The 27,655-nt window shown below is 40.9% G+C and overlaps 1 protein-coding gene across 1 annotated transcript; it reads right to left on the reverse strand.

The window, feature by feature from the left end:
• On the reverse strand, nucleotides 1-26,084 carry MORC3 (MORC family CW-type zinc finger 3). The gene is made up of 17 exons (XM_086477707.1): nucleotides 26,046-26,084; nucleotides 20,739-20,811; nucleotides 16,221-16,353; nucleotides 14,984-15,198; nucleotides 14,567-14,714; nucleotides 12,390-12,537; nucleotides 11,021-11,152; nucleotides 10,642-10,761; nucleotides 10,128-10,225; nucleotides 8,313-8,417; nucleotides 8,089-8,211; nucleotides 7,887-7,961; nucleotides 6,997-7,039; nucleotides 5,606-5,793; nucleotides 4,214-5,039; nucleotides 3,610-3,773; nucleotides 1-367 (listed from the first exon to the last, which is right to left on the reverse strand). Exons 1-17 carry the CDS (start codon nucleotides 26,082-26,084, stop codon nucleotides 214-216), a joined length of 2,784 nt encoding a protein of 927 aa, XP_086333833.1. The 3' UTR covers nucleotides 1-213.
• Between the last annotated feature and the right edge of the window lie 1,571 nt (nucleotides 26,085-27,655).

Raw genomic sequence — 27,655 nt, forward strand, 5'->3', positions numbered from 1 at the left:
ATTAAGTACATCAAGGTTGGTCAATATTGACAGTGTTCCTTTAAGAGGAAGTGAAGATAACACCCACTGTACCTGTGGGAACATCTAAACGTGTCGAGTATATACATTTATTGATCAAACTATGTCAAATATATAAAGTGAAGAAGCAGTATATACAATTTTGAACCTACACAAAGGTTATAATGGAAGATCAAGTAAGAGTCTGCTAAAATCTTAAGTACTACTGATTTCATGCATTTGTTGTACAACTTGTCCTAAAATTTCATCTACTACATCAATATCATAATTTACTTGCTGCAAGTCTAGATCAGGCATGATTGTAGCCAGAAGTTGTCCCACGTTCACTCGAAGAGAGCGTAGTTTCAGGCTGTGAAGAAACAATGAGGCATGATTAGATACAGATGAAGTTTTACATTCAAATACACAGTATGTTATTTAACAAAGCTGGGCTAATACTCTTTACGGTAAAGGCTCCGTACATGACTTCCATAAACCAATGAAAACCTGAAGCAGTTAAAGCTGGTGATTTTTGAAATTATCTTGATGCAGTTTTTCAGAGATGAGCCTCTTGAGTTTTAATTTTGAAGGTGTATATTCCCTTAGTTTCAAACAAATACTAAGGGCTACACTGAACTCTGCCTTTCCCAACACAGATCGGAAGTATTTCTGAATGCTTTTATTTAAGTTAGCAAATACGCACTGGAACAACACTTTATCTCCCAATACCTTTTTATTCTCAAAACAATATTAAACCCCAGTATTTTTATACGTTTAGAAGCACAAACTACTACCACCTATGGGAACAAGAGAAGAGAAAAAGAAGAGAGAAGAGAAGGCAAGAAAGGCTAATTTGTCCAAAGGCTTTAAAATATGAAGAGGAAATAAGGTAAGAGTTATAGTACAGGCAAAATGCTATGCCTCCTCTTGTTGCTTTCTTTCCTGGATCCCTGTGCTGTGTCCTCTTCCTGATTGAACTGCTTCCAAATCACCCATCCCTTCTTTTGAGCATTTCCTTCTGCCACCAGTTCCTTTCCTCTATAATCTCCAGTAGCCAGTTTCACAGTGCCATCATATCCCAACAGGACTTGTGGCAGAAGTTACTGGCAAGTCCTGCATGTATTTGGTAATTCTTTTAGGGAGCACAAGTCAGATGCTATAAAAAGAAAATTAAATGCTGGCAGATAAAAGGGAGATGAACCACAGACAAAAAAATGAGACTGAAAGGGGTCTGTGGAAATCGTCCAGTCCATTCTCCCACCCGCCTCCAGCACACGTTCAAAGCAGGGCTAGCTCAGATCAGGTTGCTTAGGACCTTCTTGTGTTCTGAAAATCTCCAAAGATGGAGATTCCACAATCCCCCTGGGTCCCTTTTGCAGGGTTTCACTATCCTCACCGTGAACGCATTTTTCCCTCTAGTACTCAAAGCAGAATTTCCCTTGTTGCAGCTTGTGTTTATTGCCTCTCACCCTATCACTGTGCTCATGAGAAGAGGCTGGCTTCATCTTTTCTACACTCTCATTAGGCACCAGAAGAGAGCAATAGGATTTCAAGGTAACCTGCTCTTTGTAAGGCATTTCCCTCAGCTTCCCCTTCTATATCAGATGCTCCAAGCCCCTACTATCTCGGTGGCCCTTCAGTAGACTTGCTCCAATATGCCAGTGTCATTCATATACCAGGGAGCCCAAAACTGGACACAATACTCCATGTTTGGTCTCACAATGTCTAATAGTAGAGAAGAATCACCTCCCTCAAACTGCTGGCTGAACTCTTGCCAACACAGCTCAGTAGGCATGGGCTCTCCCACCACAAGAGTGCACTGCTGACTCACATTCAACTTTTAGTCCACTAGCATCACAGGCCATCTTCTTCTGAGCTGCCTTCCTATGAGTAGTCTCCAACTTGTTCAACTGCATGGGGTATTTCCAACACATGTGCAGAACTTTGCAGTTGCCTTTCTTGAATTTCCATGGGGTTTCTTTCAGCCCTTTTCTCCAACTTGTGAAGTTCCTTCAATAGCAGCCCTACTCTCCAGAGTATCAATGGTTCCTGCCAATTTGATGTCATTGTGAATCTACAGAGTTCATTTTGCTCCGTCATCTAAGCCATTGATGAAGGCATTAACCATTACTGGCTTTGATATTGATCCCTGGGCTCACCAGTCTGGCCAACTTTAAGACCCACATCTCAGTCTACCTATCCAAACCATACCTCAAACTTCACTATCATGATATTATGGCAGCCCACGTTGAAAACTTTACTAAAATGAAGGGCCCACAGAGCTTGTCATCTCCCTGTAAAAGGCAATGAGGCTGCAAAGGCATGATTTTGCCCTCAGTAAATCCATGCTGGTTGTTCTTAATCACCTTGACTATCATGGGGCTGCAGGTGGCTTCCAGGTAGATTTGCTCCATGGTCTTTCCAGGGACAGAGGCTACATTGACCAGCCTGTAGTTCACATCTTCCTTTCTGCCTATCCTAAATACGGAAACAACGACTGCCTTTTTCCAGGCATCAGAAACTTTGACTGCCACAACCTTTTGGAGGTACCATCGTGAGGCCATCCTTCCATCAACTGGCCACCTCCCTCCGATGCACCTCATCTGGTCCCACGGACTTGTCTATATTGAATTTGCTTAAATGGTGCCTTACTTCAGTCACCTTTTATTACAGGTAATGTTTCACCCCCTAAGATTACTACTTGGCTCAGGGGCCTGGGCAGCCAGAGGGCAGGCCTTACCAGTAAAAACCAAGGTAAAGAAGATACTGGGTACCTCAGTAATTTGTGCTTCATGCACCTCACGTCCTTTGCCACTACGCACCTGCCCCACTGAGCAGCAGGCCCACATTTTTCTCAGTTCTCCTGTTGCTGCTACTGTGCTTACAGAAGCCCTTCTGGTTGCCCTTCACAGGCCTCGGCAGTTTTAACTCCAGCTGAGCTCTGGCTTTCAACTCCACCCTCCGTGCCCAGGCAGCATGCCTGTATTCCTGCTGGACTGCTCATCCCTGCTTCAATCAATCTGTACATGTACTTCTTTTGCACGACTGCTATTGCTATTAATGGAGAGCTGCAAGCTCTCTATTTAGAAGTTTAAACACTCGTATAGTTCAAAGATACACCCTGGGCACAAGCTAGTTCCATAGGACTGGTCTGCAGCAAGATGTTCTTACAGGAAAGGTAAGTTTCAAAACCAAACCCAGACTCTTTTCAGTAGAGTATCATTGATCCAAAAAAGAAAAATAGACTATAAAAGTGAAGTTCATCTACACAGCACAAGCTAATGATCACCTTCTTTCCTACCTTTCTTTCTCCTTGTTCTAGAAGTCATGTCTAGAAGTTATGTAACATTTTTTATATTTTAAGAAGTGCCAGTGTGGCATTCTATTGTGCGATGGCCAACCCTGCTCACAGAAATAACTAAATCATAAAAAAATTTAAATAAATCACTTGATTAAAAAAATGTTACTGAGTTTGGAGTCACAAGAGGCAGTAGAAAAGAATTCCAAGCACCACTTTTTATTATATGATTATCAGACATGACCTTCATCAAGATACAATCAGCCAGCCAAAATCTTGCTTGAAATATAGTCTAGAAAGAACAAAATGAATACCTTTCTCCATCAGAAAAATTTACAGAGTCTTCTACATTACTGGTAGTAGAATCATTTGCACATGCTACTGCTTGTGGAATTGAAGCTTTTAACTGTGCAATTTCTGCTTTGAGTTCTTCACATTGACAGGCAATTTGATTTTTTTCCACTTCTAGTAGTTCAATCTGGCAAGTAAGTAAAAATAATGTTATATATCAAATAAAATTATGGTGGATTGAAATAAAGACAACTTTTACAAATTTAAATTTAACTTCATTGACAGCTTTGAATGAACTTTTCAGTGAGATTTTAAAATACGACAACTTAGACAAACTGCTATAAAATAGCCAGCTGTCAGCTGAACCACTGTGTGTGTGCTCCCTCTAAGCCTGCTCAGTCTCTCTTGTCTTTCAGTCAGAGCCACTCAGAGCCTTGCAGTCTCTCTCAGGTTTCCTTAATTCTATCTATGGAATCAAAAAAACAGAATCTCCCAGGCTAATTTTAGTATTTCTTCCCCATTTTAGGCGGCTTGATTAGTTAAGTTGACTGAACTATAGAACACGTTGTGTACTGGAGCTGCTATGAAACACCCATTAAAAAAAATTAACTGTTTTAACAAACATACCTCACTTTTATATCTGTCTCTCTCAATGCTGCACTTGTCCAGTTGCCTGAAAACATCGTCCAGTTGCACAGCAATTTCCTCTACTTCGCTTTTACTTTCACCATCAGCACACTTGCTGCATTCGGTTTTTAAGTTCTGCAGGGTGCTGCATTGTTCTTTTAGTTTTGATATTTCTTCTAAGGCCTGTTCGTAGAGAACGGTCACGTCTGCCAAACTTCTTTCGTTAACATTTTCTTCAAATGAAGAAACTGTCTCAGTTGACTGATGGCACATTTCTTTTTTTACATACTTATTATTCATTTCTACAATCCTCTGTTCCAGTGTTTCTACTTGTTTGGTTAATACTTCACATTTGGTTTGGTACTTTTCTTTTTCTTTGTTTAATAATTGAAGCTGATTTTTCAGTTCATTTCCAAGATCTACAGATGACTCAGAAACATGATTAACATTGTGCTGTTCAGTTTCCATCTCTGCCCTGGGAACCTGAATATCAGTCTCATCTTCCACCTCTTCCTTTTTAACAATTAAGTTTGGGACGTCTGTCTGTGTGGCTGACGACAACTGTTCACTTTTTGATTCTGAAGTAGCTGCGCTGCAAGGTTCTTCAAAATCACAGGTTTTCTGCATCTCCTCTTGATCCAAATTAATGCATTCAGTTTTTACTACAGGAACATCAGAATCTGCTGAAGGCTTTGGAGTACTGCTCTCCTCTAAAATAATGACGTCTTCATCATCGTCATCATCATGGTTGTTGAACATTTTGTCATTTAATCGAGGTGTCTTTACGGACACAGGTGTCACACAACTAGGTGTCCTCCGCTTAAGACTGAGAAGGAAAATATTAAGCTGATTATTCTATTGCTCAAATACTGCAAAGTCATATGTTTCAAACCACGTTTAGCATTTCTATAAGCACTAAGAAGAACTACCACTCACTAACTAGAAAGAGATGTCTCCCTGCATAGTATTTTAAGGTGTGTAGCGACAGTAAATACCTTTCCTGCAAAAACAAGTGGCTGAGATCCACACACTACATTATTACCTTCACACATTATTCTGAAACAGACTTGGACTCAGTATTTGCAGGAACACCCCTCCTGCAAAAGAGGTTCAGGAAAACATACTGCGGTGTGTGGTTAACACAATACGGTCTTTTCCAAAACAGACAAACTACTAAGCAATTTTCCTTGCTGGTCCACAGTATTTTTTGCTGCATTCACTTTTGTGCTTCACAAGGTTTCTAGGTACCTTTAATCAGCCTGCTCCTTCCTATACTCCTAAAGCGGCATATGAATTTGGGCAGCTGTCACCTGAAGATGGGACTACACCCAACACCATCATTTTAATTAAAAAAGTTATAACAAGAAGTCTGCTTTGTACAGGTTCACTAACCTGTTATCAGAATCAGAATGAGGCGAAGACACTGATCTATTTAAAATAAGCAGAGGCCTTTTGACAGAAGCATTTGATGTTTCTGGTAAAAGTGATCTTGAGACAGCTTCCTTTCCACTCACAGCTGAGAATGCTTTGAAGTCTTTAGTTGAAGAAACAGGTGTTTTTAAAAACATTTCATTATTGATCTATAAGATAATATTAGTTAAGAATGGAAAGAAGTAGACATTAGTAGAGTGTTCAGAATAGGTTTAAGCAGTTCTCCCAACTATCTGTCAACACCTCAAATTCTGACCGACATCTCTTACGTATACTACAGGGATCTGCTTGACCCTGGGCTCAGTATTTTGCAATGAGCAAGCCTAACTAGACTCCATGTTGCAAACCCTAGTTTTCTTAACATAATGATCGCACAACCCCTCCACCCTAAACTGATCCATGTGAAGTATTTCCTTCATGTTGGTTTAAAACGTGAAACGTATTAGAAAGCAGCAAGTTCTATATCATACAGACTTCTAGCAGATTTCTCAGACGACTTTGAATGCTGTACGCCAGGCTGCACACTTCTCTTCACGCACGGCTTTACTGCTGTCAGAAAGCAGCCTTCTGATCTTACAAGTCTTTCTCTAGATACAGCTATTTTTCAAGTACCGTGTAGAATCCTGGGCAAGAGCTGTTCCCAAGCTGTATTTCTGTCTGAAGCCTAACCATCACACACGAAGTACGGGACAGCCATCTCTATTAAAGCTGCTCATAATCAATTCAGTTTGTTTAAAATGAACAGTACTTTACTTTTAGAAATTGCTTTTGTACTTGGGTAAAAGTAGTGGCAGAAAAATGAATACAATGAGCTATATAGGTTAGAACAGCACATACAAAATATCTACTCCAGAAACGGAGTGATCTTAGGTTAGTACTCTACTTGGAAAGCCACTTAAGCTAAATCACACTTAGGAAATTTGATTCCGAATTACAATCTACACATTCTCATCACTCAGCCATGTTGGTTTGCATTTGCGTTGGATTTGAGTGCCTCCTTGCAAAAGTACAGCTACTACAAGTCCGTCTTGTATTGAGTCACTGACATCTTTTCTAGTACTATTTTCTGAGAGCGCTTTGTCCCTCTCCAACTCTTTCTTAAGTACTACACAGAAAGCAATGGTGTATTTTCCATCATTGGACAGCAAAGATGGGGGATTTTTGGTTTACTAATAGTGAGCATAACCTGTACAGCCATCAAAACAGAACTGGATGTTGAACCAATCAGATGGCCACCAGCTAAAGCAAGCTCTAACACAAAGCCTGGCCTATTCTATTGAACTGCATGGTATCGTTGCCAGCAAGAACAACTCTGCTACCAAAGTCAGTTTCCTGTCAACTTCAAGAGTTACCTGGTGGCTGTACTCTAGTCGCTTCTTCAGTTTTTCCTTATCTCTGCACAGCAGCAAGGAAAAAAAATAAATTAAGAGCTTATATTCAAAATATTAGTTCATTATAAAACCAAACCAATCTCAAAATCTAAAAGGAAACACAGTACTCCTTATCTCAGCTAGATACAATAAAGTTCTGATGGACATATTCTGGTTTACTGAATGAAAATTTTCTGCATTAACTTAGAAGCTAGTATAGCTTAAAGTCAGCTTAACTTCAAACAAGTTCTCAGATTAAGAGTTATTTTAAAAAAATTGAACCCCCCTCCCATAAATCCCACTTCTAAAATACTAGTCAGCATTAGATAAAATTAGCCAAGTCAGTTTTTTTCCCCATACACCTTAGCTAAGAATCCTCTTATTCTTACATAAATGTATTGAGGTATTCAGCTGCTTCAACGTGGACCTTGAAAATAAGTTACCTAGACAAGGTCTCCTTACAGCTTGCTTCTCTAACATCCCAAACTATGCTAACACCGCTTGCTACTACAAAACCACGCTCCTCAGAGCTGTACTTGAACACCAATTGCTGCATTGCTCTCCTTCGTGATCATGAAATGAGAGAGGCCCCTTTTGTTAGGGCTTTCCTAATTTCAATTTAGGAGGGCAAACAGGTATTAAGTCAAAGACAGAAATTTGAAAGTAATGCCAACATGCTAATAACAGAGAAGAGAACAGTGCTATTCATCTACTCACTGCTACAATCAAGTCTTGATTTCAGGGCACTATTTTCTGGCTGGATATATTCCCAGAAGAGTTGCAATTATACCACAGGCGAGAGAAAAGGGCATTTTGTTTTCACATTCCTTTTCTAGTGTTGAGACACTTGTAAGAAAGTCTCTAGTACTCACTTTTTCTTGTAAGTCTTCTCATATGTAGGATGTATTAAGTCATCATCTTCCGGTTCTTCTGGCACATTACAATTCCTGAGTAATGTAGGGGGAAAAAAGAAACACCAAACATGACAGAAGGAGCTTAACATCCATGCTTATAACAAATGATAAAATAAGAACCAAAAGCAGTATTTAGATATTCATAGAAATCTAATTTTACCTGAATTGTGGGTCAGGGTTCAGTGAGCAGTACCACTTTTCTGGCAAGTGCTCTATTCCATCTGGCAGCTTCCGCCATTTCAGACATGCATCACATTGTACCCACGTCTGATCAGGTTGTTTTCTGTAACAGAAAAAACACCAGAACTTTCACATGAAAAGTCCATTTTCATGACAGAGCGTAAAACAGTATGTAAAAATCTTTTATTTAGAAGTGATACTCACTGTATCTCCTCAACTGGCAAAGCTAATGGATATTCTCCATTTTTCTTAGCTTTCATTTCATTCCAGTAATCATTAAGCTTTTCTCCTAATGCCGCTATTGTAAGTCTAAAAAAGAGAAGTTTTTAAAGACCATCTTAAATAATCAAATCCGAGCACAGAAAGACCCTTTATAAACTACAGTGAAAGAATAAATGTATGAACCACTCTAATATCTACTCGCACAACAGTAAGCTTCTTGCTTTTAGAAAACCCTAGAAATTAGGAATTGTGCAAAGTCATGTTTGTCAACAAAGAAATTACTGGAAATGTGAGTTGGAGCACAAAGCCTGACATCAAGAGTGCTAAATTCAGAAGCGCTGTGAATGTACACCGCAAACTCTGAAACCACCTCACCAGTTCAACCTCAACCATAGAAGAAACAAGTACAAAGCCACCTCTGCCAATCCAGTACCCAACTGTGCATTTGGCTGATGCTTCTGTACATCCACTAACTGCAGGTTCATGACTACTCTTTGTTGACGCACAACAATACTATACGGAGACTGCAAACGCATGATCACTTTAACGTGGTATAAAGTCTACGCGCTGCTAAAAGCAACAGGCCAGACTTACCCTTGGTTAAATTTTAGCTGGATTAGCATCCTGATCAGGGCTCACCGTGCAGCTCAATGACCACTAGAGCTGGCACACACAGGAAAGATTGGTGCAGAAGAACAAGAAGCCCCACAGGTAAGGTAAAGGTAAGGCTGCCTCTTGTTAGCATGCTGAATTTACATCAGAGTAAAGTGGCTGGGTAACCAGAGCCTGAAAGTCAGTCCCTTCCTGCCTGGCTTATTCCAACACCTACACCACCCTGTCCCCTGAACTCAAATGTTTGTGCAGTGAACTCATCTGACCTAGACGGTTTTTATCTAGATCACCTCTGAACCCAGGTCATGAATTTCTGTGCCAAAAAAATGAAGTACAAGGGCAGAAATGAGCAGCAATGCATGGACGGGATCACGTCTCTCTTCTGAAGAGGGAAGGAGGGCAGGTCAGCTTACACAGACCGTGAAATTACAGCATTGGTTTTACGCTTCAGGCCGGAAAGTTACCTTTTCAAAACCTGCAGCACTCTTTGCAGAAAAACCTATATAAAAGATCTTTCAAGGGTAGTATCTCTATGCCCGCATTACAAGTGCTTTTAAAAAGAAACGAGCAAAAAGCATTCAATGCACACTGTGCCAGCCTGTGGGAACATAATGCAAACCCTGGTCAACACAAACGACTGTCCTACAGCATCCTAATTCCTCCCCCTCTGCCAACAGAGCTGTTAGCACCACTGCAAAGGAAATGGTTCAGGGAACATTTGTATTGAAAAAAACTAACAGAAGAGCTATTTTCTGTTTTGACCGGATTCCCTGATTTGCTTTACCATGTTTACAAGATTCTAGTGATGTGCCACACAAATATCCAAAGCTCAGTGAGTTATTCTGTGCTCATTTTACAATCAGTGAGGGGCAGAATTGCAACAAACCACTTTTAGGGCATTTGCTTTAAAACGATCTGTATGATACTCTAGACTTCCCTGACTGCATTTGCATTTGACATGCGTTTGCTGAATACGTGACTGCATACTGCAATGAATGCAGTATGACCAGTGTAGATTTAAGAGTCCCATCCCTACTGTTCAGAGCACTCATGCAGTTCAATGCATGAGTTCATGCAGAACACAAGCTTTTATTCTTACTACTTTGAAAAGAAGCCTTTGTCATCAAGTATTTCACAGTGATCACCACTATTCAATAGAAAGTCTACATTAAAATATGCATTTACCTGTATTCATTTGTGTAGTCAAAATCTTGTTTGTTATGAGTTGGTTTTAGGAAGTTGCATTCGATAATCCCAACTACACCAACACCCATGTTGTTTGCCTGTAAGAAACTAAGAACTATCAGGAAAACCTGGTAACACTGCAAGAGTTTGTCAGATGTAATTATAAGTGATCTATATTAGGTAAAAACAATTTCCTGGCTTATGGCTCCTCCCCAAAAAGAAACTCTTGACACAAACCCCCTAAATCAAAAATTATCTGTTCCACTCTTCTTTTTGTCCTGAAAGATATACTTAGGCTTATGTTTTGTGTATTAAGCTTAGTTTCAAAAGCAAACACTAAAACAACTGCATATAATTTATCAGAGTTTTTAACTGCTGCACAAAACTAAAACGGTGGTTTTATAAAGGATACACCAATATCTTACTTTCCACCTGAATTCTTTTTTAAAACCAGCGTTCGAGTGAAAACAATTTCTAAAGATGTTACAATATTTTTTTACCTTAAATTTCTTACCTTTAACTGACAGCCAACTCTTTCATAAGCTTTGATGAGTCTGTTTTTATGGTACATCATTATTCCATAATGATCTTTGTTTCTGCAGTTAAATCCAAAAGTAATTCTTACAGTTTTAGCCTTTTACCAGATATTAAGGAAAAATCTGGCTAATCTCATGTAACAAAACCCACAGTTGCTGAGCATTCATTCTAAACTGGAACTTACTTTTTTTTTTTTTATATTAGAGATAAATTCCTCCAGTGTACCTTTACAAAAATAAGAAAAAAAAAAAAAACAAAACATAACTGCAACACACCCAGCAGAATCCAGACAGCTTACCTGAAAAGTTGCATCATTAAATTCAGCATGGAATGATGTAAATATTAGCAAAGGATACATTCAAAAATTTTGGCCTATATATATCGCGTTCAATGAAGGCAAGGCTCTTGGAAACCAGCTGTGTTTTCACTTTTTGCCCTCGCAGAATGATCTGCATTGTTGGCTTCAGATACAAAATACTGCAATAAGCCTGCAAAACATACAGTAACTCCTGTTATTTAAAAAAACCCACCAGAACCTCAAGATAGGAATATTTCACAATGCACATTATGTTTAAGAAGACAAACTCAAGTTTTAATTAAATTTTATGAAATGTGGTTTATTCCAACTTGAATCCAGAAAAATAGGAAATGCAAGTGTGCATAATAAGCATACATTTATCACAAATTAAATGAACAGCAATTGAAGGACAACTGTCATGAATACAACAAATGAATCCAGTGTCTGAAGATTCAGCTTTACCACTAAAAGAGCTCTCAAACACTTTAAGTCTCTTTTCTTATCCCCTATTGGGAGCTTAAAAATTCTACTACAAACTTTAACAAACAAAAGCAAGTGTAACTTCGTTCTAAAAGACTGCACATTATCATAGCTTCAAAACAGCTACGCAATCTTCTTATGAATGTGTAGATCTATGAATTTTAATTTGCATTTCATTTATCACTGTATTCACAACTTTTAATAATCGAAGTGGATATAGGACTTCAGCAAGCCTTAGAGTAATTGAAGGTGTTCATTCAACTGGAATAATACTTCTGAATATTATCTACAAGAAGTGCCCAGAACATCTAGTAATTCCAGATGAACTTTCTTAGAAAAAGAAGGCTTCAAAGCTTATGAATCAATAGTGGATAAAACGCTCCTATCAATTAGCCTACAGAAAAGCCTTATCCCTGTCTGCATGCATGTATTCAAACAGCGGAGCTGCCTCCCCATTCCTTTACCTCTTTTTGAAACACAGAAATGACACCTGGCCAACCAAAACCTTTCTGTTTTAAAACACCCACACGGGCATAGCATCAGTACTATATGCACGTATACCTGCACTACAATGGAGTGTTTGCCGACAACCACACACCCCACTATTTAATTTCTGAAGCTACTGATTGCATTTCCTTCTTGCTCCTTAGTGGATAGTGATGGCTACATTTTAACAGCAAAAGTTACTTGCAAGACTACATAAAACTTGGTAATTTTCTTCTAAATAAACAGCAAATGTTTACACAAATTCAGAAATACGTCTCTTCAATTTTCAAAATTAACATTAAGTGTTAGGGCAATATGTCAAATTCTGACATTTGCCCTCCATCCCCCCACCCCATCAACACTTCCGTAGTATAGTACCTCATATTAAAACAAAACCATACATCCTTCAGTTTCAAAAACAACAAACAAGCAAATAATTTTTAAAAAAATGTTATACACACTCGCAGCGAGTAGTCACTTTCTGGAACAATCTGGTCCATTCTCTCTTGTTTTTTATATCCTCTTTTGCCTGTTTCATCCAAGTCTTCTGGAATTCTGATGTCGTATTTATCCTTGTCAAAGTCAAACTCTGTTTTTTCATTTTTATCTCTAAGAAATAAGATTAAAAAACCCAACTAATTATGGAAAAAAAAAAAAAAAAAAGGCCAAGCCAAGATAATATATTGTGGTGGACCCAGTGGGTATCACAAACATACAAGAGAAAGGGAATTCCTTTGAGCCATGCTGGTTTTCCTCATGGATTTGCTAAAATTCACATAAACAAAGTTCACCAGTTGCTTTCTGATATCCAAGGAATACAAGAGAAGTGATAGTAAGTGAGACATTAATAAACTTTAACTTAATTCTAAACAGGTCACACTTCAAAAATAAAAGCAGTCAGTATCAGCTTTAAATTCTGGGTGGACCAAGACACACACATTCCTTCTAAATGCAAAAACTTCTGAATACTACAAATTGCCTTCCTACGATTTTTAATGCTGCAAAAGTAACACTTATCACAGCTTTCCAATTCAGTAATTATCCCAATTTCTTACTGGATCACTCACTAGCGTAAAACAGTTATTTAGTTGCAGACACATACACTGGAGGATACTGGCAGTACCTTTGAACACTGAAACATCATAGTTGACACAAATATTCCAGAAATAAAGTCTTTTAATACTGAAACAACTCTCTATTTTTTTTTAAGTAGATTTGATAAGAACATATTAGAAACAACATGAATTCCCCCAAAAGTGTTCTTTCCCACAACTTCCCATGAATACACTCCAAAATTCAGAACATGGAAGTTATCCTGCCCAGTCAGCTGAGTTCACTGTATTTTCTTTTGCTGAAGCAATGAAGTGATGCACATTCCTAAAAACGCTCATACTTAAAAATAAATGAAAGTATACTCGGGCAACGCAAATTAGTTTCTGAAGTGTAAAGGAGGCAAAGTTCTTCTTACGGAGCTGCTGGCAAGGGGAAACAACCAGGATTAGTAGTATGTTTGTTACCTCCAGCTTTCTTGTATTAAAATCTCCTAAACTAAAAGTGACTCAGGGCTGCAATGCTCACGAGAAAATAATTAAATAAAAAGCCTCCACATTTTTCACCTGCTGTAACCAACTGAGACAATTTTTGTCCTATAATCTATACTCATCCAGGTGTGGTTTCCTGCCCCCCTCACCGCCCCCTCCTCCCTTTTTCTGATGAGCCACAATAAAGACAAGAAACTGAAAACCAAGCTAGTTTCTTGCCAAATCCACAGGACAGAAACAGTTAAAAACTGCTTCCTATGGATACCTTGTCATTTCAGGTATCTAAAACTACAGTAAGCTAAACACTTAAGAACATAGTACAAGACAACATCTTCCTAACCAGTTAGTGCCATCACAGCTAAAGGCGTGCTAAAGCTTTTCTGGACAGACCACCAGACAGGTTCCCTGCTAGTAAGGCAGCAGCAAAGATGTGAAGGAACGGGAAAGAAGACGGGAAGCGATGACATCCATCTGCCACTGCTACAGCAACAGTTGCGATTAAAAAAAACCCCAAAAAACAAAACCACAAAAGGAACAAGTAAAACCTAGAAAAGGCTGGAAATCTATACTGACATGAACAATCCCACAGAAGCAAGTAGATAAATAAGATAAATACAACTATTTATTTACTTGGATTTCTATGTATTTTATGATATGCAGTTAAGAAGTTTAGAAAGGCCTAGATCCCTCTAGAGGGATACTGCTGACTCCAAACTTAAAAAGCCAGTAATACTTGCCTGCACGTGCAAGTATTTGTTGTTTGAATTTCTGCATTCACAGTTTCATAGGTCTGAAATAACAGATTATAGTTTATCTATTTCAATTTTCCTCCTGGTAAAAGCAACAATATCTCAAAGGAAGATACAAAGTCCTTCACATTGTCCTTCCTTCTGCTTTGTTACTTGAGACATTAGCAACAGTTCTCACGCAACATTACAGCCCTTCAATCACGCGAGTTTGAGTCTAGTTTCCCAGTTACAGCTAACTGCCCACAGTCTTCTGAAATGATTTCACAAAAAAAACAATCCCTTGTACGTTTGCATACACCGAAAGATAACATCAACTAAATGAGAGAGATAAGAGACTGGACATCTTACCTTCTAAGATTCCATATTATAATTCTTGTTCCTTTTTTTCCTATTATAGCATCTAGCTCTGCCAGCAATTTCTCCTCAGTAGAAAATAAAGAATGTGTTAAGATGGCCTTCAGGCTGTTTTTGGATTCCGCTGGATCACTTATCTGTCGTAAATATTATGTTAAGGAGAGTAACTTTGAAGTAAGCTTTCAGAAGGCGAGGAAACTTCTGCAACAGTATCCTGTCTCAATTCACAGCTTCTCTTCCACATCTCAGAGCTCCTACAAATTTAAAGGTTTTAACAAGTTACAGCACTCCTTGCATCTTAAGCTTTATTTAGGGTATCCGTAAGACTAGACAAGATTTCCTTTACTGACATTATCATCCAAACTTTGCATGTACCCATCACTTTTCATTCAGAATTCGTTGAAAGGATATGTTGGTTGTTGAATGTGACTATAGGAACCATGACATGTTCTGCTTTTGTGACTTCGAGGAAAGTCTGAGATAACAGGCCCACACTCATGGTTTCTCCATTCTTGGTGAAGACTATTGCATCTTTTCCCAGGCGCATGGACCCCGATTTAAACCCATTTCCATACAGTCCCACTGGAACACGGCCATTCATCACAGATTTCTCACTGAAGCCAAAGCTGAAACATATGAAAACATCAGAAGAGGGTAAAAAGCCTTATAAAACTTGAAAACCCAAAAGATACATGCAAGACTTACGAAATTAGATTTAAACACAATGAGTTAATCTCAAGGGAATTTACTTTCCTCTTTACCTATGGAAAAGAAACATCATCCGTCTGGAAGTACGCAATAAGCATTCTTACAGGATTCTAACAGTTATCCTGTAGCTTCACAAAAATACTGAAAAAAGCCCCTAAAGCTCCCCATCCACTCTACTTGCTTGAAAACGCGCGATCTACAGATTTTAAATGTAATGTGTAGTTAGTAATGGAAAGTAAAACAGGTAACTGTATGTGGAACACTGAATTCAGCAAGCCAACTATTAATTATGGTATCTAACAGAAAAATAAAAATAACAGTTTGAATTCAAGCTTGCTCAAGTTTAAATCCAGAGATTTATCTGCAGGCAGAGCAATCTTCCGTATCGAAAGCACAACTGAACAGCAACTGCTTTGCTAACTGTAAAAACGAAAGATGCAGAAGAATCAGTTCAAACCCTACAGAATACTTAAAGATAAACAGACAAACCACATCAATTATCACTCCATAAAGTTTTCCACAATACCTTCTGCTTCCAATACTCCAAAGGATTTGAGCTGAATCTCCCTTTTTCTCTTTCTCACTAACTTAAACTAAACAATCTTGAATTAAAAAAAAAAAAAAAAAAATCCTCCTTAGCTCCACTAAAGGGCACTACAAAGAGTCTATGCAGCACAAACACTGCACAGAAAGTTAAACAGGAAGGTTGACAGAAAAGATAAAAGAAAATTATGAGATAAAAATACAATGACAAAGTTGTGCTAAGTTTTACTAGCATCTGTCTTTTCTAGAGTCTCACTTGGATAATCACCCACCTTCAGAAATGTTAAGTTTATGAACAAAATTAGTCAATTACATATGAGAAAAAGCAATAAGCTGAGCAATAACAGAACTAGTAGTTGGAATTTTTACAAGAAAAAAATTGCAAGAGGTTATCCACCTTAGCATTTTGTGCAGCTTCTCCGAGTCCATACCATTTCCATTATCAGTGAATGTCAAGCACATATTGTCATTAATCACTGTTTTGTCTATCCATATCTGTTTAGCGCTCACATCTGGATCATAAGCATTATCTGAAGAGAGAGAAAGCAAACAAGGGTGGGATACTAAAAAGCAAAAATTAAACAGTTTAACTGTCAGATAGTAACTCTTCCAAAGTTACTTAAGTCCATATGTAGCACACAACAGAGCCTTATCTAGCAGGAATACATATATAATCAACCTGCTGAATGTTAGTCTTGCAACACTGCCAAACAGCTGTATGGAACAGCTGTCCCTAACTTTAGTATGGTGCTATGCTTGCACATATGTTTATTCGGTGAATATTTGGAAATATATCTTAATATAGTTCCCTAATCATGGGCCTATGACCCTGAAGAGTCACATGCTAAACTAATGGAGCTCTAAAACTGAGGCCGTTTTCCAGCTCCACAGATAGGTATGTAATACAGTTGTGGAAATTTTGTGCCGGCACAGGTAAACATTTCTCAGCTAAATCACAGATTATTAGTCAATTTTTACACAGAAGCAAGAAGCCATAGTTTTTAAATAAAGTAAATGTGACACTAAGACCTGCGTCTCCTAAATCACCATTTTCTTTATAGATGACTTCACTAAATCAAAAAATCACAATGAAACAGCTGCATCTAAACCTGGCAAACCTTGCCTGAAAACAGCACACAATTTCCCAGCTATTAGAGATGACAGTAATACATAGGCAAAAGTTTGGGTGGAGATGAGCAGCTCAAACATGAGAACAGAAAACGAAACCAAGGCAAGTTTCTACTTTCATATCCTGTCTCCCAAGCAGCTGTTGCAACACTTTTCTCCCAGCCACACAAACACCTCTTCTGACTGGTTCTCAGGAGGCCAAGTTATTGTCCACAATGCAGACTGGCTCATCACCAATATACAAGGCTGCAGCAACATTTTACCTGCTGTGTGCCTGTGGGGTTTTTAATTGGGAAACCAGATTTGAAATACTATCACAACTTCAGATAATCGAATTTGAGACACTAAAAAAAAAAAAAAAGGCAAGCAAAAAAATTGAAGCCCGACTCGCTGAATCCCAGATAGTTCTGTGAAATGTAGAATTTTGGCCCCACAGGTACAGGAGATTTATATGAAAAAGCTGTTGCTGCCCTGCCACCGCATCACTTCTGTATTAACAAATATGTATTTTGCCGGTGCAAGTTGTTCAAATCTAAAAAGGTGCGACTTTCACTGAAGGGAAGTACAAAACACTTTAGACTAAACTTTCTATCTACAGGATTTGAAAGTGCTTGCAGCATTGCTACCGCAAGTGAAACAGAAACCGTGGCTCCACAAACATTTCTTGGCAGCAAAGCTAGTTTAAATCTCATCTGCCCTAACACCACTTTCTTGCATCTCTCTTCCCCCCTTCCCCAGCACTGTACTACTCATGGAATTTGTGAGGGGGGAAAGCACAGGGAGGAAGAGGGGTGGGATGTGATGGCACAGCAGGAGGCAGTGCCCCTGCCTCACTGCCTGTTTTACAGATTCAACTGAGGTTCAACAACTCAATAAATAAACAGCTTAAGCCAACACTGTGGCCTATAAAAAGGAAGCACAGCTTGGCAGCTTGCCTTCTATAAGCATAAAGTACAAATCGCATCCACAGTGAGAAAGTTCATAAAATATATTTCAGCATCAACAAGACAGGACATTTCAAGTACAATTGAAAGCTTGGAAGTATTCTCCTAAGACCATGATTTGTGGAAGTCTTCTGATCTGCTAGCTCACCAACTCTCTCTAGATGTCCCATTTACCCTCTTTCCAAGTATCACCATTAGTTCACCTAAATGTAATCTGACTGACAACTAATGGGAGAAGCCAGCAATATAACCATCAAAAAATGGACAGGAGGGATTAAATTTATAAGGCAAGTTTTAGCATACAGACCATTAACGTTTTAGGTAAGTTCACATAAACTAGAATTCAGGCCTCCATAACGTAACCTTAGTTATATTACTTGGTATCCAGCACACGGTATAGCCTTACATAGCATGTGAGAGATAGATTACAAAACTTATTTAAATCAATATGACTAACTCAAAGCCTTTACAACCAGTTTGTTGCTACTATGCTTTTGAAGCTTTGTTAAAGCAAGACACATAACAAACCAGAGGCAGAGGAAGAAGACAAGCTTGCATGCCTTCAACAGTGCATCTAGCATCATTCCAGCCAGGTACGGCATGGGCTGATAAAACAGGTGAAATGACTTAACTCATTGTTACCCCCAAAACAGCCAGCCCTTCCCACAGCCATGTGGTTCTGGTTTCCTCCTTTGTGACAGCTCTGCCCTCATCTAGCTGAAAAATTCCCATTTGCTTTGTTTCTGCATTAGCAACCGCAACACTCATGCAAAGGAAGCGAAGCAATGTGTGACCAGAAGAGTTGCTCCATTTGGCAGCAGTAAACTGCTAAAGAACCTTCGCAAGTCTTTCCAAACCACACCTTTATTTTGAGGAACCAGTTAAAGAAAATCTGCTAATCATTCCTGTCCTAGGTTACAGTGTAAGACGTGCCCAAAAAAGTATTCTATTACCATCTTCGGGAGCTGTTGAGCCCAGGTGGGGCGGTGCTCCCTGCCACCTCCCTCTGGACTATCTCCTGTTAATGGCCCATCAAGGAACTGCCTCACGACTCGCCATCTCATTGCGAGATGCTCCGCCCGACGGGGGGGGGGGGGGGGGAGGGGGGGAAGGAGCCAAGCATTCCATGCTAAATAAAAACTGAGATCTCGAACACCCTAGCAGCCTTCTTCCACTGGATTCCCAGAGGAGCTTTTCCCCCCACTGGAGTTCCAGAGGACAAGAGCTACCTACCTACCACTGGACCTCCGGAGGAAGACCAGACCCTTTTACCTGATCGCGACTTCAACAGAACTACATCCATCGCTTCAGGAAGACTGCCGCCACCATCTTATTGGACTGCTACTGCCACCCTAACAGGGTGTCAGGTTGTATTCCTGACTCTGTCAGTGTAAACCAGTGGGTTGGTTTTTTTTTTTTCTGCCCTGTGTTTTTTATATATATATGTAAAGAACTGTTATTCCTATTCCCCATATCTTTGCCTGAAGGCCCCTTAATTTCAAAATTATAATAATAATTTGGAGGGAAGGGGGTTGCATTTTCCATTTCAAGGGAGGCTCCTGCCTTCCTCAGCAGACACCTGTCTTTCAAACCAAGACAATTCCCTAACTCTGGAAACAAGCAACTATGAAGATATGCAGCGAACCACTATTCAAAATCAAAAGCAAGATGATCACACAAGCTAATAAATTAAACAGATACGCGAGCCCTAGCTAACAGCAGACAACAGACAATAACAAACAGCAGAACTCTTAGGACACTGATGGATGGACCATTAAAAGCAAACGCTTGAGTATAACCCTGAAGATGTTGAGCCAGAAACTTGGTAACCCAAAAGAAGAAAATTAGGATGTCTGAAGAGTATTGTGACAATGTGCAAAAATTACTACTGGATGTTTTGAAGAAGCATCAAAGAAAAGAGAAAGGTCAAGCTGGATGGGAGAAGAATGGTATAATGGGCGGGGGATGGGGAATAACACAGGCTGATTGTGTGCAAGCTGGCTGCTAGTCAGTATGCTTCTATGGTCGGACCCTGTGCCACTCTGCTGTACATTCTTACTACACACTATTTCTAATGATTTCCTGTGTGAGTGTGTTCTCTGTTCTCAGCGTGTCTCTGTACACATTTGTTCTGCTAGCAAACTTCGAGCTGGACAAGCCAACAAGTTGGAAGAAACTAGGAACTGTTGAGATCCAAAGTCTAAGCCAGAGACTGGTAAAAAGCCCAGGACACAGGTACTGGAAAGACCGCCAGGTCTTGGTGAAACACCCAGAAACGTGGGTAAGCACGAATGGTGAACAAGAGTACGCGTGTGTGCCACTACCAGACTTTAAACCTGGTTAGCCAGGAAGCAGAAGTAGGATAAGGCCGTTGGCACTGTTCACGTTTCAAGTGTTGCTTGTGTTTACGAGTGTTCTTGCAAAGGTGCTCTCCTCCTGCCTGCGCTAACCTGCCCGCGGCCAGCTGGGTCTGTACGGGATGCAAGTGGGCACGCACACCTCTGGAACACGCACTCAGCCCTACTGCTCTCTGGGCTTGGGAACAGCAAAAAGCAGTAAGCTTGCATTTGGCGGACTAGAAGAGAAGGAATCCACTCGGTCCCACAGTCTTCTACATTTGGCAATCCTTAACAAACACAGTAAAGAGAAACTGGCAAATCCTACAAGGCCCCTCCAACTGATGTCAGGTAGTATGTATGCAGTTAAGAAAGAAAAAAAATCAAAAACCCCATTGTAAGATTCTGAACGGTAACAGGATCAACTCCTTCCCACACCTGAAAGAAAAGAGTTTTATAACAGAAGTATCACAATCAAGTACTCAGGCAAACTATTGATCCACCTACCTATAAGTTCTGCAATTGCACTGAAAGGCCAGGTGTGACTGGTAGAGTTGGTATGCAAGAACTTTGGACAAAGCTGAAATAAACCACAAACAATGGCATTAGTCCGCACTCTTCAGTGATACCAAGCCAGAAAACAGTACAATAAATAAAGTAACATTAAACAAAGCTGTTTTGTACAACACTACCAAAAAAAGGCTGTAATTTAATTTATTATTAGATATTGTCATACTAACATCTTTTTTTTAAAGGGAACATTAATACAGCTATTAAAGACAAAAAAGCAATACAGAATTCAGCACAGTATCATACTATATTCCGAGCATGGGTTATATTGTCAACCTATCAAATTCTATCCTTATAAAAATATAAGGAACTATTTTGCTATTATGTACTGATGCTGGAGGTTACAGAAAACATCAAAGCCGTAGTCCAAATCTAGGAACAGAAGCACATGCTCTCAAATGTTAAAAACATACATCTTAAACCATGAGAATTAAACTTAATCCAAAAAGTGAGCAGCACCTAATATACTCCATGGCTTACTGTCCTATGTCATTGCTGCTTTTGCCCATATCGATCAAAGTCACCTGCCAGATTCTTTCAACTAGTGGTTTGCGCTTTCAGCAATTTATCTCATACATTTTATCCTCGCTTATGGTAAGATGTAACCAGAGGAACTTAGTCACTACTAGGATTAGATGAAAATATGCAAATAAAGTACCAATTTATGGGACATAACTTCTAGATTCCTGTGACAAAAGTATTCTCAAGTAATTTAAAAAAGCCTGGGTTCATATATATTCACCTAAATCAAAAGAGTAGGAAAACCAGAAGTAAATATCCATATAACTTAAGGATTTGTCAGTGCAATGTTTGGAGAAATTCAACTGCTGAAATTGATACAGTTGCACTTGCATCACCACTGAGAATATCTGTAATTATATTTTTACAAGGCCTTTAACACAAACCCACTGCACATATATGCTTAAGCCTCACTGGCATAGTTACGTTGATGGCAAAAAAAGCAGTATCTACGAATACATAACGCTAGAAATAGTCCTTGTACAGTGCAGTTACATTAAAAAACAATAATTCACATTATTTCTAAATATTTTTATGCCTTTTTTATATTTATATTATAGTGTGCACATACCATACTTCATAGATTTTACAGAACTACTGCACTGACAACCACTTTTACGTAGTTAGCAAAGTCTAAATAAAAGCAAGCGACCACTTCAAGTCTCCAGGTTCATTTATCAGAGAAAAACAACAAAGCTACAAGCAACTCCTAAAGCCGTAAGCCATGTACCAGAGCAGGAGTAAGGCAGTAGCAGCAGCCCCAGTTCAGAACAACATAAATTGACAAGAATCCTCACCTTGATTCTAAGATCATAAGAGCACAGGACACACTTTCAGACTGCAACCTAATCCCTGCATTCCTCCTCCGAGCTAGAGCACAAGTATGAACAGACATCATGTTCTCCATCGCCATCTGTGCTTTAAAACGCTGGTTTTATAAAATCTGGTAAATTGAGTCAAGCTAAGTCATTGAGCCCCTTTCAAATTCCTAACAGATATTTACAAATGATTCAGAATCCAAGAAGCAAATAACATCAAGCCTATTAATGGAAACCTCACATATTCCACGGCTCACGGTTAAAAGGATCTTTCAATTTCTTCCTGTGCCATATGGTAACTCAGCAGATCTTAAGACTTCTGTATCATTCTCTCCACTTCAGCCTTTCACAGTGCTGGAAGCATTTGTTCCTTTGCTTTCCAAGCTTCCTGATCAAAACACACAACCAGGGCTTTTCTTCCACCTGAAATCCCTCCTTGTCAAAATATAAACATAAACACTTAAAAAGACCCCACCACACAGATGCACATTCAAGCATTCAGCATCTGCTCAACTCACTGCTAAAATATTTTCCTGCCACTAGCCAGTGAAAAACTCCAACCTTACACAAGGTAAACCGAGACATCTGGAGTTACTGCCAGCATTGTAACCTCAGAAATACATACTTGGCAAAAAGTCCCGATTGTAATTTTAATAAAGGCATGAACTCACAGTTGTGAGAGCCTCCCCTGATCACCAGACCATGCTGATGAAGGAAGGAATCTCAGCATCACGAACACTGACATAATCAAGAATAAGTGTTCTTCTTTCTGTGAAGCAAAGCGCACAGGCGTACAGCAAGAAAATCTCTTCACGTGTCATCGGTATAATGCAACACTTCTCCATCCCTCATTTCACTGCTGCATACTAGTGATTAACTTCGAAAAGAATTGCATCTTAAAACAGCAGCATCTTCTATAAACAAAAAACAGAATTATGCAACACTTCTCTGGATCACTGTTTCAAGTGGTAAGGTTTTGAGAAAGGCTGGAAGGTGGTACACGTAACTGGGAACTTGTGAAAAGGTATATGAAACAAGACGACATGGGTTGGAACATGGGAACTGTAATGGATTGGTTCTTGGTTCTAATATCTGCCGCCCCCCAGCAAAAGGCGAGCAAGTATCCCCCAGCGTAGTTCATGGGGATGTCTACCTCAGAGCAAACAGCACTACTTGCTCATGCAAGGCACTGGAACAAAGGCACATGACAAAACTGGTCTAAAAAAAAAAGTGGAGAATAGTGGTTTAAGGCCATTACCTTCATCGTTTGCTTCAGAGCATACCTAGCTGTCAGCAACAACTCATCATCTCCTGATGAACTCATCAGGAAATATTTAAGCCCATTTTGTCCCCTTACACTTAATTTTGTGAAAGCATCACTTTAATTAGCTCATGAATAATTGAGGTTCAATAAGAACAGTAAGAAAGAGTTAGTTCCCTGGTGAACACTCACTTTTGGCTGTTAGCATGACTGTAGCTGAGAAGATCCAGTCGCTTTGTTCACTGGGCCTAATACATTTCCTTACTAAGTGGGTTTTGGTTTCATTTTCTCCTGAGACCAAGTGCAGCCAAATTCCTTTTGGAGATACAATTAAACATCTCCCTCCTTTAAACCGCTTACACGGTGCACATCATAAAAAGACTAAACTGCATTAAGAGGAGCATCTTCTACAATTATGACAAGCAAATATTTAAGAATACAGCAGCTTACTTCTCAAAAATGACAGACAGCTTCGGGAACTTTAGTTTTCCAAGAAAACTGGAACTCTTCCATCCCTCGCAGATCACAAGGCACACACAAATCAAATTACCACTGAACAATCTGTTTTAGCTTACTAAAGTGTTTTACAACTTCATGGGGGACAACCCCACTGCCATTTTCCTCCTTTCCCTCCCAGTTATGCTAATCCAGTTACACGATTGTGTAATGAACCACATTAGGGAGCTGAACCAAATTAGAAACCATTTTTCAAATCTTATTTTTAACCTGGATCACTTCCCTCATCTGTCTCATCATGCAGCTGAGGAAAAATTTTACCAGAGCAACAGAAGGAGATAAATGCCAGTGTGGGAATGAGTTACCAGGCCTGCTGATGCTGCCTGTGCTGTTTATACATACTCCTGAAACTAACTAAAATATTTTGGTGAAACCCAAGGTATTTTCAAAGAACAGCTGCTGACAGAAGAGACTGTGACCATCAACTCTTTATTGCTCTCTAGAAAACACAGCCTTTTACACTGTAGGACATAACCTGCTAATAAACTGTAACAGCTGCTTAACTTCTTTAGCGAAAACCTATGAAAACCACAGCTTTCACTGGTAATAGGCTGAATGTAAATTTTCAGTTATGACTACTGACAAACAAAACCAAACAGCATCCTAAAAATAATTCAGAAAGTTACCAATTGCACCAAGTTTAGTTTAGATTTCTCATCTGTATCTGTAAGAGTTCAGCTTGCCAAAGTGATTTCAACTTGAGAACAGTTTTAAACGCTGTAGTCTGGCTTGTGATATGCAGGTTTTCTGCAAAGGCTGATTATTAATGCTGATGTATTCTTCTCTTCAAGATTAATAATGCATTAAAAACAAAGGGAGACCTCCCTCCTTTTTTTTTTTTTTTTTTAAACATTGTTATCTAAAGAACACTTCCCTAATAAAACACATCAGATAAACTGGATTTCAAACACTTCGAAAAATTAAAGACCTGAAACAAAAGTGTAATTCTTGAACTTCACGGAGATGACAGATTTATAGCTAACTTCTACAATCATGGCAATTTATATTAAGGCAATTTAAGCAGCGCTGAGAATGTATGAGTGTATGTTTTTCACTCCAATGTTTGCTAAGTTCCTGACTATAATGATCCAGCTTCTTTCCACTATTCTGTAAGTTAGGTTATGAACCAGGTGTTTTCGAACTCTAAGTTAAACTAACAGGTATAGATAACTGAAATCAGAAAGGCTTAAACAAAAAATACTGTTTCATCATTGACGTATCAAACAACTGAAACACTACCTTTTACTTCATTTAGATCAGCACAAATAAGGAAACGACCAATTGCCACAAAAGGACAGCAACGAGCAATACTGTGATCGAGAAGCACAACACAGCAGTGGATTTAGCGACATGCACATTCATCGCCCTGGTTAAAACATAATTAGGCCTCTTACAAAAAAGTAGTTAAGATTTTAAGCCGCAAGCTTCCAGTCAGAGGTTACTACCTTCACAACTAACTGCATCCATACACCAGGCTGCAAATTCCCCTCCCCGCCCCCAACAGCCGACCCAACCCACCCACAGACCGTAATTTCCCCTCCCGCACAGCCTGTTCCGTGCCCAGGGGGACAGCGGGGAGCGCCCCCCCCCCTCCCCCTCCCTCCGCCTGCCGCCCACCCCGCCCTGGGTCTTCCCCATCCCCGGCTGTTCTCCTCCGTAAAGTGCCCAAGTACCCAGGGGCTGGGTAAGGGCACGGCCGGGTACAGCACACGACGAGAGGCAAGTCTGAGGCACGGAGGGGGGTGCTGGTTTATTTTAGGCGAAGGGCTCCAGAGCCCGCCCTTCCCAACACTTGGCCGACAACTTTTTACGCGCGGAGAGGCCAGGCATAGCCCCCAGCCCGGGCAGACTCCGCTCCCCGCTTTACACCGAGGGAAAACAACAAGCCGTTCCAGCGGCGGCCGCAGGGGCACGGCAGCTGCCTCCTCCCCCGAGCGCCCTGCCCCCAGCCCGCTGCCTGCCCCTCAGCCGCCGCGGGCCTCCCACGGGCACCCCCGCTCCCCTCGGCTGTCAGACAGCGCCGGCCCCGCGCCGCCCCTTCGTAGCGGGGGCCGCCGAGGGGCCAGAGAGACCGTCCTCCTCCCCTCACGGGCGCTCCCCCGCCGCCCCGCTCGGACTGGCGCCACTCACCGCGCTGAGGCGGATGCCGCCCTGTGTTTTCGCCGCCATCTTTTGTGCCGCAGCGAGCGCCGGGGTGGGGAGCTCCCGCGCTTCCGCCTCGCCCCCTCCTCGCCCGCTTCCGGCACCGAGCGCGCCCGCTCCCGGGGAGAGCCTTGGCGCCCAGGCCACGCCCTCTCCCCGGCGGGCGGGGGCCGGCCGTGACGGGCCGGCGGGGGCGGGAAGGCGGGCCCCGGGGCGGCGGAGGTTCGGCCTCGCTGCCGGGCCGAGGCGGGCGGCCCTGCTGCTCGGTGAGGTGGAGGGGCGTGCGGCGCATCAGCGGCACCGGCTGCGGTGTTCCCCGGTGTGCGGTTTTAACATCGGCACGTAACCAAACACGAGCAGCATGTGCGGTGCGAGGTACGTCGTCGCACAACGTTACGAAAGACGTACAGAGAAAGGACGCAGCCCAAAAAGCGGCTCCGGCGGAGGCGTTGAAACCGCGCTCCTCCGGCCTCGCGCGTTCGAGCGGGAAGTTTTCTTCCTGCCGAAGGGAAAGGCAGCGCCGTCAGGGCACCGGCCCTCAGCGTGCGGAGGCGGGCCCTCCCTCCGGGGGGGTCAGTGCCTGGCGGTCAGTCCGTCTGCTTCACGCGGTGCTTCCCAGACATACGGACCCACAAAACTTGTCCCAAGGCCCCAGGGCTGGGATCCCGGGCTGGAAAGTTAAGGAAGGCCAAATCCAAGGACGTAACAGCTGGAGCAGGAGGGGCTTACGAGGAGAGGGTGAGGGAGGCGGTGGTGCCGCCTCGCCCTCGGCGAGGGTAGCGGCTAGCCCAGGCTGCCCTGGGCCCCTGGGGCTGGATCCAAGCTGCGGGCTGGAGAGTTCCTTGAAAGGGAATGGGGACGCTTTTACAGAACCAGATGAAAATTAAGGTTGGTGAGTGAGCAGTAAAGGTAGTCTGAAAAATGAGAATTGCAGTTGAAAAGGTATTTCAAAATAACATTTAATATTATTAGAAGAATTGCATTCAAATATAGCATCGAATACACTTAACCATTACCTAATGCTCCGTATTTCAAGTTCTGCTGTTCTTTGGCCGTTACCTTGGTTGCACCTAGTGTATTTTTCCTTCAGGAAAATGAAATCCTTGTATTTAAATACGTTTCCCTCTGCCTATCATGCACTGTGGCTATGCTATCTCAAAGCTGAAGTATGCAAAAGAGAAAGAAAAGCTTGGTTATTTTGAAAACAAGCAAAGAACTACACAGCAAAGCAAAAAGCATTTTCTCTCCTGTTCTTGATACAGAGTTCTAGGCAAAAATTTTTCAGATTCATCTACAGTTAAGTTACTCCACCTGGGCAGTACCAGTGTGAGAACAGTACAGCCCTCCTTCCTGTGGATTTAACAGCTGTAGCATAAGAAGTAAAATGGCTACGGCTAGTCCCAGATAGAAAGGAATAAAGTGACACTGCGGGAGATACCTTTAGGCCTATGTACCTGTGCCCCTCCACCACCCAAGTAGGACTTCTTTTAGTTAGAGCCCTTTCCTCCTTATTCATGTGCTATTTATAATGATACAAAATCTGCTTATATACTAAATTTTAATGAACTTTTTGTTCTTAAAAATTAGATTTCTCTGCA

The sequence above is a fragment of the Leptosomus discolor genome, chromosome 1, assembly GCF_034619465.1.
Source record: "Leptosomus discolor isolate bLepDis1 chromosome 1, bLepDis1.hap2, whole genome shotgun sequence".
Taxonomy (NCBI): domain Eukaryota; kingdom Metazoa; phylum Chordata; class Aves; order Leptosomiformes; family Leptosomidae; genus Leptosomus; species Leptosomus discolor.